Genomic DNA, 13371 nt, shown 5'->3' on the forward strand with positions numbered 1-13371 from the left:
CGGCAGAAACCAAGTTGACTTTGAAAAGGAAGAGACAGAAGCCAGGGGGTGGCTGAGCCACTCCCTGTGGGGGCAGGTGCTAAGTAACTCTATAAACTCCAGCTAATGATACAATTACAGCCATAAACAAAGCTCCAAGAGGAATCAGGGCCAGAAGCCAGACCCTCAAAGGACAGACAGGCCTGAAGGGTGGGAGGCTGAAAGGGGGCCTCAATGGCAATGGAGGTGGGCATTGGGTATCCCAGCATCCCAGGCCCCTGGATGGGCTCCTGCCTGCCCTAGCCCACCCCCTGTGACTGTGACTGTGAGTCACCCTGCCATCAGAAGCCCGGCTAGTTTTCCATGAATGTAGTGTTCACCTGAGGGGATGTCCCCTGCCCCATGCCCTGCACCACTTCCGTGGGAGCTGGAATAGGATTCTGATTTGTCTGCACCTCGCAGAGAGCAAAATAGCACTGTAGCTGTAACAGGCCTTGTAAACTGTAAGTAACGTTGGCCCCCTTCCAGAGAAGCAAGCACAGAGTCACCCAAACGGCACTTCATTTACACTTTCTGGTTCCCAGTTCTTCCACCCCAGCAGCCGGGGCGGGGGGGGGGGGGCAGGCAGAAAGAAGGTGGCCAAGTAAATTGCTTTTACCCATAACTGGGTAAACTGAGGCATGGCACCAGCATACCAGCAGACTACCACGCAGGACTCTCCCCTCCACTGTGTCTAAGACTGGCCTTTATCGCTGGCATCTCTCCCCCAGACTGTGATCTGCCTGAGGGCAGGGCCTAGAGGCTGTCCACCAGGATGGGCACGGAGAAAGCCTCAGCGCGAACAGGCTAAGGAGCCAAGAACTACGTTCTGATCTGAGCCAACCGCATCTGGCCGCCCAAGAGGAAACCAGAGCTACCTCCTCCCCCCACCCCAAGAATTGCCAGGTCTTGGGCCAGTGGAATCTTGGACCGGGAGGGTGCAGGGGCCCGAGCCCACATCGGAGAAGTATCACTAATGGCCTGCATCGGCCTTGCCCCTTCCCTGCTCAACTAAGACCCCTCACTCAGGGTGGGGTCTGGGCGGCAGTTAACACTTCTCCAGCGGACGCAAAGCCAAAGAAAGCACCGCATTCAACGCCAGTCCGAAACCGTTCGCGCCGAACAGTCCCCAGAACAGACGGGCGAGAGACTCCCGGCTGGAGTGGACTGTGATGGGAAGGGCTCCGCGGTGAGCGGCCGCCAGAGAGCGGGGAGGGGAGCTCCGGGCAGTGCGGACGCGCGTGCAGACGAGCCCCGCCCCGGGCGCCCTCCCTTCTTCCCCCCTGTGCGCGGGGCTGGGGCACGCCAGGCGGCTGCGGCGCGAACCTGCTCGCGCAAACCGGAGCAGCTCGGGGCAGCCGTGCGTGAAGCCAGAACCCCTGGCCGAGAAGGGGCCAAGGGGCGGGAACGGAGCTGACATCAACCCTCTCCCTTCAAGGAGGGAAGTGCACGCGCGGCGCCCGCGTAGCTGACCCGGGTTCGGGGAGGTGGGGAGAAGACTGAGCGCGGACTTAGGGGGCGGGGCAGCATGGGGTTGGGCGGTGCGAACTAAGGGAATAAGGGGAAGGGGGCGTGTTTTCCGGGATTCGGGACCTAGAAGGTGGGGGGTACTCGGGGACGGACAGATGGCCGGGAGCTCCCGGGAAAGTAAAAAGAGGGGCGCGCGGAGGGCGAGCTCTGGGCTTGGGGCTCCCACAGGTCGGGGAATAATGCAAGGAGGAGAAAAAGAGCTCAGGGATACCAGGGGACGCGGGCAGAGGCGGCTTCTTCAAGACACCGAGGGAGAAGAAGGGACGGGAAGGGGGGTGGGGAGGATGGTACTTCCACCCGCCCCCCTCCAGCCCGGGGGCGTGGCGCCGCCCCGGCCCTCCCACTCCCCCGGACCATCCAGGTTGGGCCTGGCCGGGCCAGACTCGGCCCCCGCACACCTCCCGGGCCTCCGGCGCCGTCCCCCGTACCACCCGCCCCAACCGCCTCCGGTGGAGAAGGAGTAGGCGCAAGGCCCACACGTCCCTCAAACTTGTTGCAAGTTCACTCCCACGCCTCCCGCCCCTTCGACTCCCAGCTCCGGAGCCGGGAAGGCCCATGCCCGCCCCGGCCCCTCCCGCCTGGTTACATAAGGTCGCAGAGAAGCCGCCCCCGGCCCGGGCCTGCAGTGAGGGGCCGGAGGAGTTCCTGGGCTCGGCGGGCAGCGCCGCTCCGGCCATGTGCCCAACGCCTCGGGCTAGACGGACAGCGGGGCGGGTGGCGGCGCGGCGCACACACTCCCTGTCCCCTCTTCAGCCGGCACCCCCATCCACCCACCTGTCTCCCGGACCCACAGAATCAGGGCGGGGGAGCCTGGGTCCGGGGTTCCCAGCCTTCCGCTCACCCTTTGGCCCTCGGTCCCTCTCACCTATCTCTGAAGGTCAATCCGTCCGCCGCCTGTCCCCCGCGGCTCCGGCAACTTGTCCCAAGTTCAGGTGTCCGGCCCGCGAGCTGCGCCTGCCGCCCCCTCCCGGACTCCTCCGGCTCCGCGCCACCGGGAAGGCCCGCCCTGCCCGCCCTTTCACGCTGCCGTCGGCGCCGCCGCCGCTCCCTATGTCCAGCCCGCGGCCGCCGCCTCCGCTGTCACCGAGCCCCGCGCCCGGCGCCAGGGCTCCCACTGTCAATCCGCACCCACTTCCCGCCGCGCCCGGCAGAGGGCAGCACACGCCCCCCGCGGTCCCGCCCCGCCCCGCTCCGCCCCTCGAGGGCCTACCGCGGCGCCCGCGGGGAAATGTAGTCCCTCCCGTCGGTTCTGCCAGGCACGCCGGGATTTGTAGTCCCACTCTGCGGGCCCTGGCCTGGGTACGGGGACTTGGCATTTAACTTGGAACTTATGTCGCACTTCGTTTCTGCCCCTTTTGCAAGTTTTTTTGTCTTCTCAGTCAGTGATGCCACGCACTCCAGCTCCCTATGTACACCCTGTGGCCTCTCTGACCCCAAGGAGAGGCCTGCAGGAGGCTGTCTTGCCTGGAGTCTAGGAAGGATATAGGGTCCCAGATAGTGTGCTGTTGCTATAGAAACTACTGCATGGCAAACCTCAGTTTCCCTCATGTTTGGGAGTGGAATGCCAGACTTGGATCTCGTGCTTTCACCCCTGCACCTGAACATAAGGGACAAGGCTGGGGTCAGGCTGATCAAGGACAGCATGGAAAAATATGTCCAAGGAGCCTCCCTCCCTCCCATTGTGAGTTTTCCAATTATACCCCTCCTCAAGCCTCATCAGTCTTCCCTGGCTGGTGACCCCCACCACCATGCTACAGGGAAACATTTTGCAGATCTACTTCATGTCATTCCCCTGTTGGAAGTTACATAGCTCTGAGCTACCCTTCTCTGCTTTCCCCACTTCCTCCTCTGCCCAGTACCACGTAGCCCCAGATCTGTGGGTCTTTGACGGGTGGCTCCTAAGGAGAACAGGAATGAAATCTAGAGGAAGAAAACATCTTCCCTTGTTCACTTCGTTACAACAAATGGGCTTGATTTCCCGGTGATTCCAAGTAGCTATTGCTCTTGTCCACAATTAAGGGCCAGCCCTTCTTCAAACAGACCCCGGGGCGTAAGGGTCTAGGTGTAAATATGATCAGTTTCACTCAACCCAGACCTTCTGAGGCCCTCTTGGAAACAGGTTCTGGTAACATCACCTTCCTCCCGGAAGGACCCATGATTGCCACGAGTGCACACAGGCATCCAGCATCTCTCAGAAACTCCCAGTGCAAACCTGATCACAGGTGAGGAGCCAAAGGCCTAGGTGTGGGATGCATTGGAAACCCCAGTCACAGTGCTAGAAAACTTGCCTGGGGTGATTCTGGTGGTCATTCGGTCAATTAAGTCAGCAGAGCATTTTGGGTGGTTGGGGTAGGGCCCCTTGACCCATCACAAAGGAATGCCCTGCTTCAATGTCACTACCACTGTCTTCTCTCTCCAGAGACAAGCTGTGAAGAGACTCCAAGCTCTGAGGGGTAGAGGGACCATTCCCCGAGCCCTACCTCATGCCCCATCCCTCTTAGAATCTCAGTAACCCTCCTCCCCCCTCCCACCCCCGGCCACCACAAACCTCCTAGCCACTCAGGGAGAACACGGTCCAGTAGAGGCAAATCTACCCCTGACTCCCACTCTTAACCCCCCCCCCCCCATTCTTGTGATAGGAGCTGCCTTACAGGCCACAACTGCCCTCTAAAAACAACACGCTGGCCAACATGGAAAAGAACTATTTATTATGAAAGAAAACCCAAAATCTAAAAAAAGAAGGCTGAGTCCAGAGAAGAAGCACACAGAGAAGCTCGGGGTAGGGGATCTAGAGGAAGAAGGGAGCCCAGACGTCCAGGCACTCGGTCTAGGCGGCAACAGCAAAGCCCACCCTCTTGTTGCCAATGTCGAAGATGGAATAGTAGGACCTGAGGAAGACGTCCCCGAGGATCCACAGGGGCTGGCCACTGCTAGAGGGCAGGTAGGTGGCCTGGACTCTAATGGCACAAATGTCATTTCCCTGCACAGAAGGGTAGCACACATTCACTCATGCATGGACAGAGCCCTGCTCAGCCCTGAGTCCCAGGCCGGGAGCACAAACGCAGAAATGAGTGAGCCAGACGTTCTGCCCTTGAGGGCTCACAGGCCAACTGAGCCCCCAGAGCTGGGGCGGTGGGAGAGAGGTCTGGAATGGGTAAATGCACACTGCGGTAACCATCTATAGTCTCCTCTCCCCAGGTTCCCCTCCACCTCTCTTTTGCTCCCCATTTGGAGTAGGTCAGCCTGGTTGGCAAAGCCTTGAAGCCAGCCCAACTTGGCTTCCAAACCTAGCTTCATGCTGACTGGCTGTGGAGCCTTGTGTCAGTGTCTTACCCTCTCTGAACCTCCAAGTTTTCACTTGTAAAATAGAAATTAGCACCTCCCTCCTTGAATGCTGTGACACTCCGGTGGGACAGCGTAGGCAAACAGGGCTGACCCTAGCTAGTGCGCCACAAACAACCCAGTGCCCCTCCACACTGATTAATAATAATAATAAATAACAGATGACACTCTTCTGTGTCACAGCCTCGTGCCCGAGAAGGGGTTTGGAATCGGTGGGTGGACAACGTGAGGCAGCATTGCCAGGAGCTGGGAAATGGCACGTGGCGAGGAGACCCAGCGCTTCCGGCTCCCAGCCCCTCCTCACACCCAGTCACATCCCTGCAGACTTACTCTGAAGAGGTACGAGGAATATGGCAGGGAGAACTGCACACGATTGATGAGGAAGGTCAAGGTGGGCAGGCTCTGGACGTTGTTACAGTCCACCATAAACTGCAGAGAGGAACAGGGCCCAAGGGTCTCATCGTCCACATCAGAGGACCTGCCAGCCCCACCTCAGCCACCCCAGCCCCCCTCCCCCACTCGGCCCCACAGTCCAGCTCTCTTGCTCTTACTCCCAAGCCTGGCAAGTGTTGAACCAGTTTCCTTTGAGGAGCTGAAGCTCCAAGGAAATTTTGCTGAGTAGTAACCTCCTCGTGTCCCCTCAGGACAAGGTGCCAGCTCCCGCTGAATCCGCCTCTGGGCCCACAGCCCCAGGCATCCCAGAGCCCCCCATCTCCAGTGCTTCGGGGCAGCCAGAAGCATGGAGGCCAAGAGCCGGGCTATTCCTGTGCCGGAGGAAGATCATAAATGCCTCCTGGAGGGTCTCTCTAAAAGAAGGGGGATGTCTCCACCAGACGCACCTGTCCATACTGGTCCGCCTGGGCCCCTGTAGCCTGCAGAAGGTAACTCAGGTACTGCTGGGGAACCGTGAGCAGAGATGTGCCTGTGTCCACAATGGCCTCGCAGCCCTGGGAGCACCAGCCGGTGGCATGGCCACCAATGAGGAACCTGAAGGTGAGGAGACGAACCCCCTCAGCACCCCCAGCTCAGGGCAGCTGGGAAGTGGGCTTTCCCCACCACTGAGGGACAGACAGCTACAGCCGTAGAATCAAGGTGCACCTCAGAAAAGTAGGACTCTGCAGAGGTCAATCGAGCCATCCCCCTGACTTACACCATACCAGACTCTACCCAAAGCCACCTAAGGGGTCATGGAATGTCTTTCTTACCAGTTCCAAGGAAGGTTCTAGAAACACTGAAAGCCGGGGTCACTGATTCTTTGTGAGTACGTTGAGCACATTGATCCCCCCACATACATCCCAGTTTCTAATCTCTAAGCACATAGTGTTGGACCACAGGGTCTATGTTTGGAATTCTAAAACCTACCCTGTATGTCGTCCCCATCCCACCCCGTTTTTCCAGGCTGAGCTGGACCTTCAATCTCCAGCAGAGGACAGCTGTAGCTTTGTGGGGACAGGCCTCAGAGGTCCTCTATCCCCACCTGCCAGCAGTACCTTCCTGTGTGTGTCCATCTGTGTGTGTGTGTGTGTGTGTGTGTGTGTGTGTGACATGAAACGCCTCAAAGCCTGCCCACGTGCCTGGGACCCCACCATAGACTCACTCCTCAAAGCCAATCTGCCAGTAGCGCTCCTGGGTGACGGGGGCCCAGTAGATCGGACCCCTGTGCAGGCTGTGGTCGATCCCCCCGAATATGAGAACTGCTCCTTTCTGAGGGTTCATCTGTCTGCAGAAGGCAAAGAGAAGAGTGAGTCAGGGAATGACTATGGAAAAGATTTCCTACTGAGTAATCACTCTCAGAGGGAAATAGAGGTCCTGCCCTGGCTGCAGGCTGGGTTGGGGGGGGGGGGTCTCCGAGGCGGGTCTGTGTCTCCCCCTCAGATTAGGGCTTCCTGACAGCATGGCTGTGTCTCTTCCCTCAGACTGGGGCTCCCTGAGATTGGCTCTGTCTCCCCCATCAGACTCCCCGAAGGCAGGGCTGTGTCTGCCCGTCACAATGGGACTCCCCACGCTGTGTCTACCCCTCACACTGTGGAAGCCTGAGGGAAGGGATTTTTGTCCCCCTTTTTGACTGTAGCTCCAAGCTGAGCCCCTCAGCATTCCCATGCCTCGGGTTCCAGATACCGCTGCCCCACAAGGCCCTGCTTCAGGGAAAGCCACTGGTTGTATAGGTTCCCTGTGCACCCCCCTACCCCCCACCCCACATGCCCTTCTCCTGTCCCTTCCGCTTCTTGCTGCTTGGTGTCATATGTCAGTGGGAGCCTGACACTGAGCCCCACTTGTCATTTTTCTACTGGGACCGGAGGGAGGTGGGTCCTCGGCAGAGAGGAAGGGAGGATTTTTCGTGTGTGTTTCAGCCTCCCCTGGTGGTTGAACCTGAGTGTGGAATTGGACAGAGTTCCTAAGGGCTAAACTCAAAGCTAATTGTAATCAGAGGTAGAGAGTTAAAGTCCGCAACATTAGAAACAGAGTAATGTTGAAAGTCAGAGTCAAGCGATTAAACCCCAGATAGCAGATGCTGACTATCTCCAGAAGGTGGCTGACTAGCTCTGGAGAGGAAAAGAAGGAAAGTCCATTCCAGGCCACTCACCCCTGCCCCCACCCTCTGGCTCCTGGGCCATCGCTTGTGTGTTGTGAGGAAAACAACTTGTCAGGGGCAAATGATGAAGGTAGACCAGAAGGCTCCAGGACGTGGCTAGAACAATAGATCAAAGGAGATGAGGCCATTGATTATTATACAAAAGAAGTGTCCAGGTTGAAAATATTGGCTCAGAAGGCAATGAGCTAATGGAGGCTCTGGGCAGCAGGTAAATCCAAGATGTACCGAGAATCAGCAGCCACACTCAAAGCTAAGTTCACCCAGAAGAGGGAAAGATTCTGACCTGGACTAGAGATGCAAAGAAAAGTCAGAGTGGGCTGGGGACAGACGCAGGGATGGGGGAAAGGGTGTGGAGTGAGGGACAGTTCAGAAGCCTAGGAAGAAGGGGCGCCTGGGTGGCTCAGTCAGTTAGGCGGCCGACTTCGGCTCAGGTCATGATCTCGCGGTCTGTGAGTTCGAGCCCCGCATCTGGCTCTGTGCGGACAGATCGAAGCCTGGAGCCTCCTTCGGATTCTGCATCCCCACTCTCTCTCTACCACTCCCCCACTCGTGCTCTGTCTCGCTCTGTCTCTCAAAAATCAATGTTAATAAGCCCAGGAAGAAAATGCTAGACATGGGAGTAGCTGGAGCCATTCCCTGATGGGAGCCCTCCAAACCCCAAAGCATTGAGCCTCACCCTTTTCCAGGGTCTGGGGGAAAACGGAGGGAGTTGCCTGGGAACTAAGGACACGCAAGCAGTTTCTTACCTGCCCAGGTAGAAGCTGAAGACTGGGCTGGAGAGGACGCCTGCCCGCAGCATGCCCTGCAGGGAGGTGGTGGTCCTACCCTCTGCCAGGGAAGGGAAGGCCAGGCCCATGATGCCATCAAACTTTGCATGGAAGAAATAGGGACTTGGCTCAAGCTCACTGAGACCAAACTGTTGGTTGGGAACCTGGATGCTCTGGACCTGGAGGGGGCGCGGGGGATGAGAGGTGATAAGTGTAACTCTACCCACCTCCCCCAAACCTTCCCCCCGCAGAGGCTCCCTTGAGCATCCCTCTATCGCCTTTGCCCCTTGTCTTCTTGACAGGTCTCACAAGAACCACTTTCACTCTCAGGCCTCACTGAGCCCTGCCGCCCCCCCCCCCCCCCGCCCTTCATCTTCCCCCAGCTTTAAGCCTCTTAAGGAGAGGACCAGGTGTCCTGGGTGCCTGGCACATGATGCAGTCAGGGAGGGCCGGGTGACTGCACGAAGGAGCCCTGGAGGGTACTGATTTCCTGGCCTGTACTCAGTAAAACACTAGGAGTTTTCCCATATTTTCCAGCATCTCCGTCTGACCTCCCATGAGACGGTGAGGTCTGTGAGGTTCCAACCCGGCTCAGAGCCCCAGGGACAGTCCCCACGTCCCGGGGCAGGGAGCAGCCTGCCACGTGGCTCACCCTTAGAGTGTCATAGCCGTAGATGCCGCGGAGGCCGCCACTGCCGTATCGCACGGAGAAGATCTGCCCGTTGCTGGAGTAAGTAGAGGACGCGTTGGAGTTGAAGTGGGAGTGACCGGCTGCAGTGGGAGGGAGGGTTTGGGGAGGCAGGCTGGCAGGGGGAGGGAGGCCCACCTATGTCCCAGCCTGTGCTCACATCCTGGGGCCTCAGCATCCCTGGCCACGGAGTCAAGGGGTGGCCAGCCAAGGGGGTTCCCAGCATTGGCCTCAAAGCCCCCTCTGATTTACAGACCCTTGGGGTGCCCTTTGACCGTGACCCTCCGGGGCAGGATGCATAGAATCCCTCTCCACCTCCCTGGTTCCCTTTATATCCCCACCCCACCCCCATCAGCTCTAGGAGCAGGTGAACCCCAGGGCATGCCCGCACTCCCCCCACCCTCGCCCCATCAAGAAACTGGTCATACCAGGAAGCTGAGAGATTAGGAACAAGGCCGACGAGGCATTCTTGGGAGAAAAAGTGTCAGGACCCAAACCCCAAAGCTCTGGCAGGGACCAGGGCAGCCTTAAGGAGGGGAACCTGGCCTGTCTTGAAATACAACTGCAAGGGGGTGCCCGGGTGGCTCAGTTGGTTGAGCGTCCGGCTCTTGATTTTCGCTCAGGTCATGAGCTCACGGTTCGTGCTATCAAGCCCGGGGGTCGGTCTCTGCACTGACAGTGTGGAGCCTGCTTAGGATCCTCTCCCTCCCTCTCTCTCTGCCCCTCCCCTGAATGCATGATCTCTCTCTCTCTCTCTCTCTCTCTCTCTCAAAATAAATAAATAAAAACATTAAAAAAAAAAAAAAAAAGAAATACAACTACAATACAGGGACCATATCCTATACTGTTGTCCCATGTGTCTAGGGAGACTCTCAATGAGAACTTCATGAAGAGTGGAGAGAGTGGAAGAGAAAGAATGTTGTAGATGCTGCTGGGAGGGAATGGCCTTGTCTTCAGTGAACAGAATGGAGCAGAGAGAAGTGGGCCGGACCGACCAGAAGGGTCAGGCTGGAGCAGGTGAAGGAACACGTGTGGGTGAGAGGGAAGGCAAAGTAATCACCCAGCTCCACGGCCGGCCTCTTCTCCTCTCTGTCTTGCACATGCCCCTTGATCCTGGCCAAGTCCCTGACTCTCGGGATTGAAGTGCCCCGGCCTCACAGTCCCTCACCGGCCACCTGTCCTTGCAAGCCCAGCACTTACCACAGGCCTGGCTCTGGCAGTGAACAGAGGGCACCCACAGGCTGGAGGAACCAGTATCAAAAAGGACAAGGAAGTTCTGCGGAGGAGTCCCAATGCTGATCTCACCAAGGTAGAGACTCTGGGGGGGCCATGGGGCAGGCTCTTAGCTCTGGAGGGATCCAGGGACCCTCAGGCCCAGCCAGACCTCCATGGACAGAGCCCCTGCCCTATAACCCACACCAGAGGGAGAGGCCCGAGCCTAGCTCCCGTACTTGCCCAGAACGCAGAGCCCTTCAGGCCAGTCTGACAGGCCCCAGGGGCTTGATGGGAGGGTGCAAAGTAGATGGTGCAGCACACCCCCAGGGCCTGGCCTCAGACTTTGCCGGTAGAGAGAGGGAGCCCCAGGGAGGGCGTCAGGACTCACATCCAGGAAGGCCAGGGGCTCGTAGACGGCATCGAGGTTGCCAAAGTGGTACTTCTGCACAGGGTCGTGCTTGGGGTTCCTCAGGAACTCCCCCAGTAAGCCCTTCTCCTTCATGGTCTCCCAAATGGACTCTCGTTTGCTCAGGGGGACTCTGCAGAGGGACTGGGGTCAGGACGGGGCCTCCCTCATTCCTACAGCACCTCTGATGGTCCCAGTCCCTTCTCCCCCCCACCCACCCGCCTCTCCATCTCCAGCCACATGCCCCAGACTCCCTGCTCCTCTGTCCCGTGTGCCCATCTGCTCTGGCTCCAGCTCTGGCCCTTTCTCTCTGTCTCTGTCTCTGTCTCTTTCTCCCTCTGCCTCCCTCTTTGCCTCTCCCTCTCTTCTTTCAAAAATCTTCTCAGGACTTGCTCCAAGATTCAGAAAACAAATACCTCCACCCATGCCTGCCCACATCTCATCTCAAGGCTCCTCATCCTTCCCTGGCCCTCTGTTCTCAGGTATCCCATAAATTCCTTCCCAGAAAGGGGAGGGGACTTCGGCCATTACCCTTGGCAGGATATACGCTTTGTCTTTTATGTAAGCTCTACGTGCAACGTAGGGCTTGAATTCAGGACCCCGAGATCAAGAGTTGCGTGCTCTACTGAGTACGCCAGCCAGGCAGCCCAGGATATGTGCATTTATAAGAAAGATTTCAGAGATGGCAGAGCTCCCCCCAGATCCTCTGCTATGGTGGTCCTCAGGCACCTGACCCCGGCTGATGTGACAGAGCATGGGCAGAGGGGACAGCACTAGACTGGGACTCAGAAGACAGGGTCCCAGGTCTGCCCACACTGCTAATCCCCTAGCCTGGGGCTCATCACTGCTCTTCTACAGACACCAGGCAATGCGGAAGTTGGTCTGGGTGGTCTGGGGCCCAGATCAGCTCTGGAATTGGAACTTCTGAGTTCTGGGCTTCTGGCCCCATCCCCCTTGGCTGTCCTCCTCCAAGACCAGCTTGCTGTCATTACATAAGGGGCCTCTGTGGGTCCACCCAGGCTCGTTCCAGACTCCAGAAGTGCTGCTTCTTTCTTTTCTTTCCCCATCTGAATCCCCATTCCGTCAGGACCCCTCATTCTTCCAAAATTCTTAGCTACAGCCATTCACATTGAGCTGTGAAAACTGACGATTGCTTGGCTCACCATCTCGACAGAATTTGCATATTGCAAACAGATTTCTCAGAGGAGCTGGAGGCATCAGTCTTTAAGGGTCACATAGCAAGCAGTGTGCAGGCCGGGAGCGCTCTGGAGGTCCTGGATGCCACGCCTCCTGCTCCCTTTCTTCTGACACCTTACCTGGCACGTAGACATCACCTTACCGCTGTTTCTGCTTCAATGATTGTGCCATCTGCGCTATAAATTTTGGGCCTTAAGGGAATTTTTAGCAAATGTCTGCCTATCCAGAAATAATCGTTCCTTTCTGCAGGAGGAAAGCAATCCTGCCATCCGGGGTCTGTTTGGACAGCAGTCACCCTTACTACCCTGTGCCGGGTCCTTCTTTTCTCATCAGAGGGGAAAGCGCTTCTGCAACCACCAACAGAATTAAGTCTGCAGAAAGGCATGTGGCCCCAAGTTAAAGATTACAGGGGAAAACCCCAGGATGCTCAAGACAATGAAAACAAAGCCCAAGAGAACAAGAAATGAATTAGCCCGCGCAATCACAAGGTGTGCGGCCTCTGCTTTTGTTACCAGAGATAGCATCACTCACACAAATTGCTGAGATGTTTTGCAGATCCAGACCAGGGAAGGGAATGACCACCCAGTCACAGTTGATGAAACCGGACAGACCAGGGCCGGAAAGACAAGTCAATCAGTCCTGAAGTTGACCCGATCCCTGACCCATCAGAAGAACCCACGACTCTCAGCCCCCTACCCTGCGTTCAGCATTAGCGCCCCGTTCTCTGAGTGGTGTAACACCAGTAAAGAAGCCTATCTTTCTTGACCGTGAATGCTCAGTGTCTGTCTGTTGTAAAGGCTTGCTGGGCATCTAGTGGACAAACTCTCCTTTGGTTCAGTTGTAGACGTTTCCTGAGGGCAAAGGTTGTAGCCCCTTCTGCCTCGGATGCCCCAACCCACACCTGCTCCGGCAGCCAGGCCCCAGACTCACTTGACCACTGCGGCCTCCAAGAGCTGGAGGCTGGCCAAGGCCACCACCATCCACTTCATGGTTCTTGTTCCCAGCTGGCCACAGAGGGAGAGCCACTCCAAGTTGACTGTTGCAGTGGAGGGAAGGCCCTGAGCACTCCTTCTGCCTTTATACCCCCCGGGATCGAGCCCAGTCCCTGCCTCCCGGCCCTAGGCAAAAGTGTGACCTCAATGCCGAGTGTACCCTGTGCTCCGGGTGTCTGTGGTTTCTGTGCGTTTTCCTTTTGGAGGGTGGCCACAAAGCACTTTCTTCTTCTTCACTTTTTAATACAAGCAGAGGACGCCAAACAAGTGTGCATAAGAGCTGCCATAAGATGGGCTGGTGAGGATTTCTTCTTGTCCAGGAACAGTGGCATGATGTGCGCATTTTGGGGTGAGGGCCAGAGTCAGGTAGACTGAGGGCCGTAGGGCCTCCATAGACAAGTTTTCACATCCTCACCACTATTGCCATTTTGGAACATATAATTTTTAGGGGCGGGCGGGGGGGCTGTCCTGTGCACTGTAGATGTCTAGCAGTATTCCTGACCTCTATGCACGGGATGTCACCAGCAGGACCCTAGTTGTGACAAGCAAAAATGCCTCAGGGCATGGCCCAGTGTCCACCTAAGGGGCAAAATTGTTGAGAATCCCTGGTCTGGACACGATGC

The 13371-nt window shown here is 57.4% G+C and overlaps 2 protein-coding genes and 1 long non-coding RNA gene across 3 annotated transcripts in view; 1 reads left to right on the forward strand and 2 right to left on the reverse strand.

Annotated features, from left to right (window-relative positions):
• The window catches only part of TFEB (transcription factor EB), a 54728-nt gene extending 52049 nt beyond the window's left edge, over nucleotides 1–2679 (reverse strand). The window contains exon 1 of the mRNA XM_042986330.1: nucleotides 2414–2679. The gene's annotated coding sequence lies outside the window, so the exon portion shown is untranslated. The remainder of the gene's footprint in view (nucleotides 1–2413) is intronic.
• A 1688-nt stretch (nucleotides 2680–4367) lies between these two features.
• Nucleotides 4368–12745, reverse strand: PGC (progastricsin). The gene is made up of 9 exons (XM_007085205.3): nucleotides 12687–12745; nucleotides 10542–10692; nucleotides 10139–10256; nucleotides 8903–9021; nucleotides 8230–8429; nucleotides 6488–6610; nucleotides 5730–5877; nucleotides 5221–5319; nucleotides 4368–4528 (listed from the first exon to the last, which is right to left on the reverse strand). The coding sequence occupies exons 1-9, from the start codon at nucleotides 12743–12745 to the stop codon at nucleotides 4376–4378; spliced, it is 1170 nt and encodes a 389-aa protein (XP_007085267.1). The 3' UTR covers nucleotides 4368–4375.
• LOC122238381 lies at nucleotides 8844–12492 on the forward strand. The gene is made up of 3 exons (XR_006217291.1): nucleotides 8844–8980; nucleotides 9803–10247; nucleotides 12006–12492. It is a non-coding gene; the product is annotated as an uncharacterized LOC122238381 (long non-coding RNA).
• Nucleotides 12746–13371: the final 626 nt, after the last annotated feature.

Source organism: Panthera tigris, chromosome B2 (assembly GCF_018350195.1).
Source record: "Panthera tigris isolate Pti1 chromosome B2, P.tigris_Pti1_mat1.1, whole genome shotgun sequence".
Classification (NCBI taxonomy): Eukaryota; Metazoa; Chordata; class Mammalia; order Carnivora; family Felidae; genus Panthera; species Panthera tigris.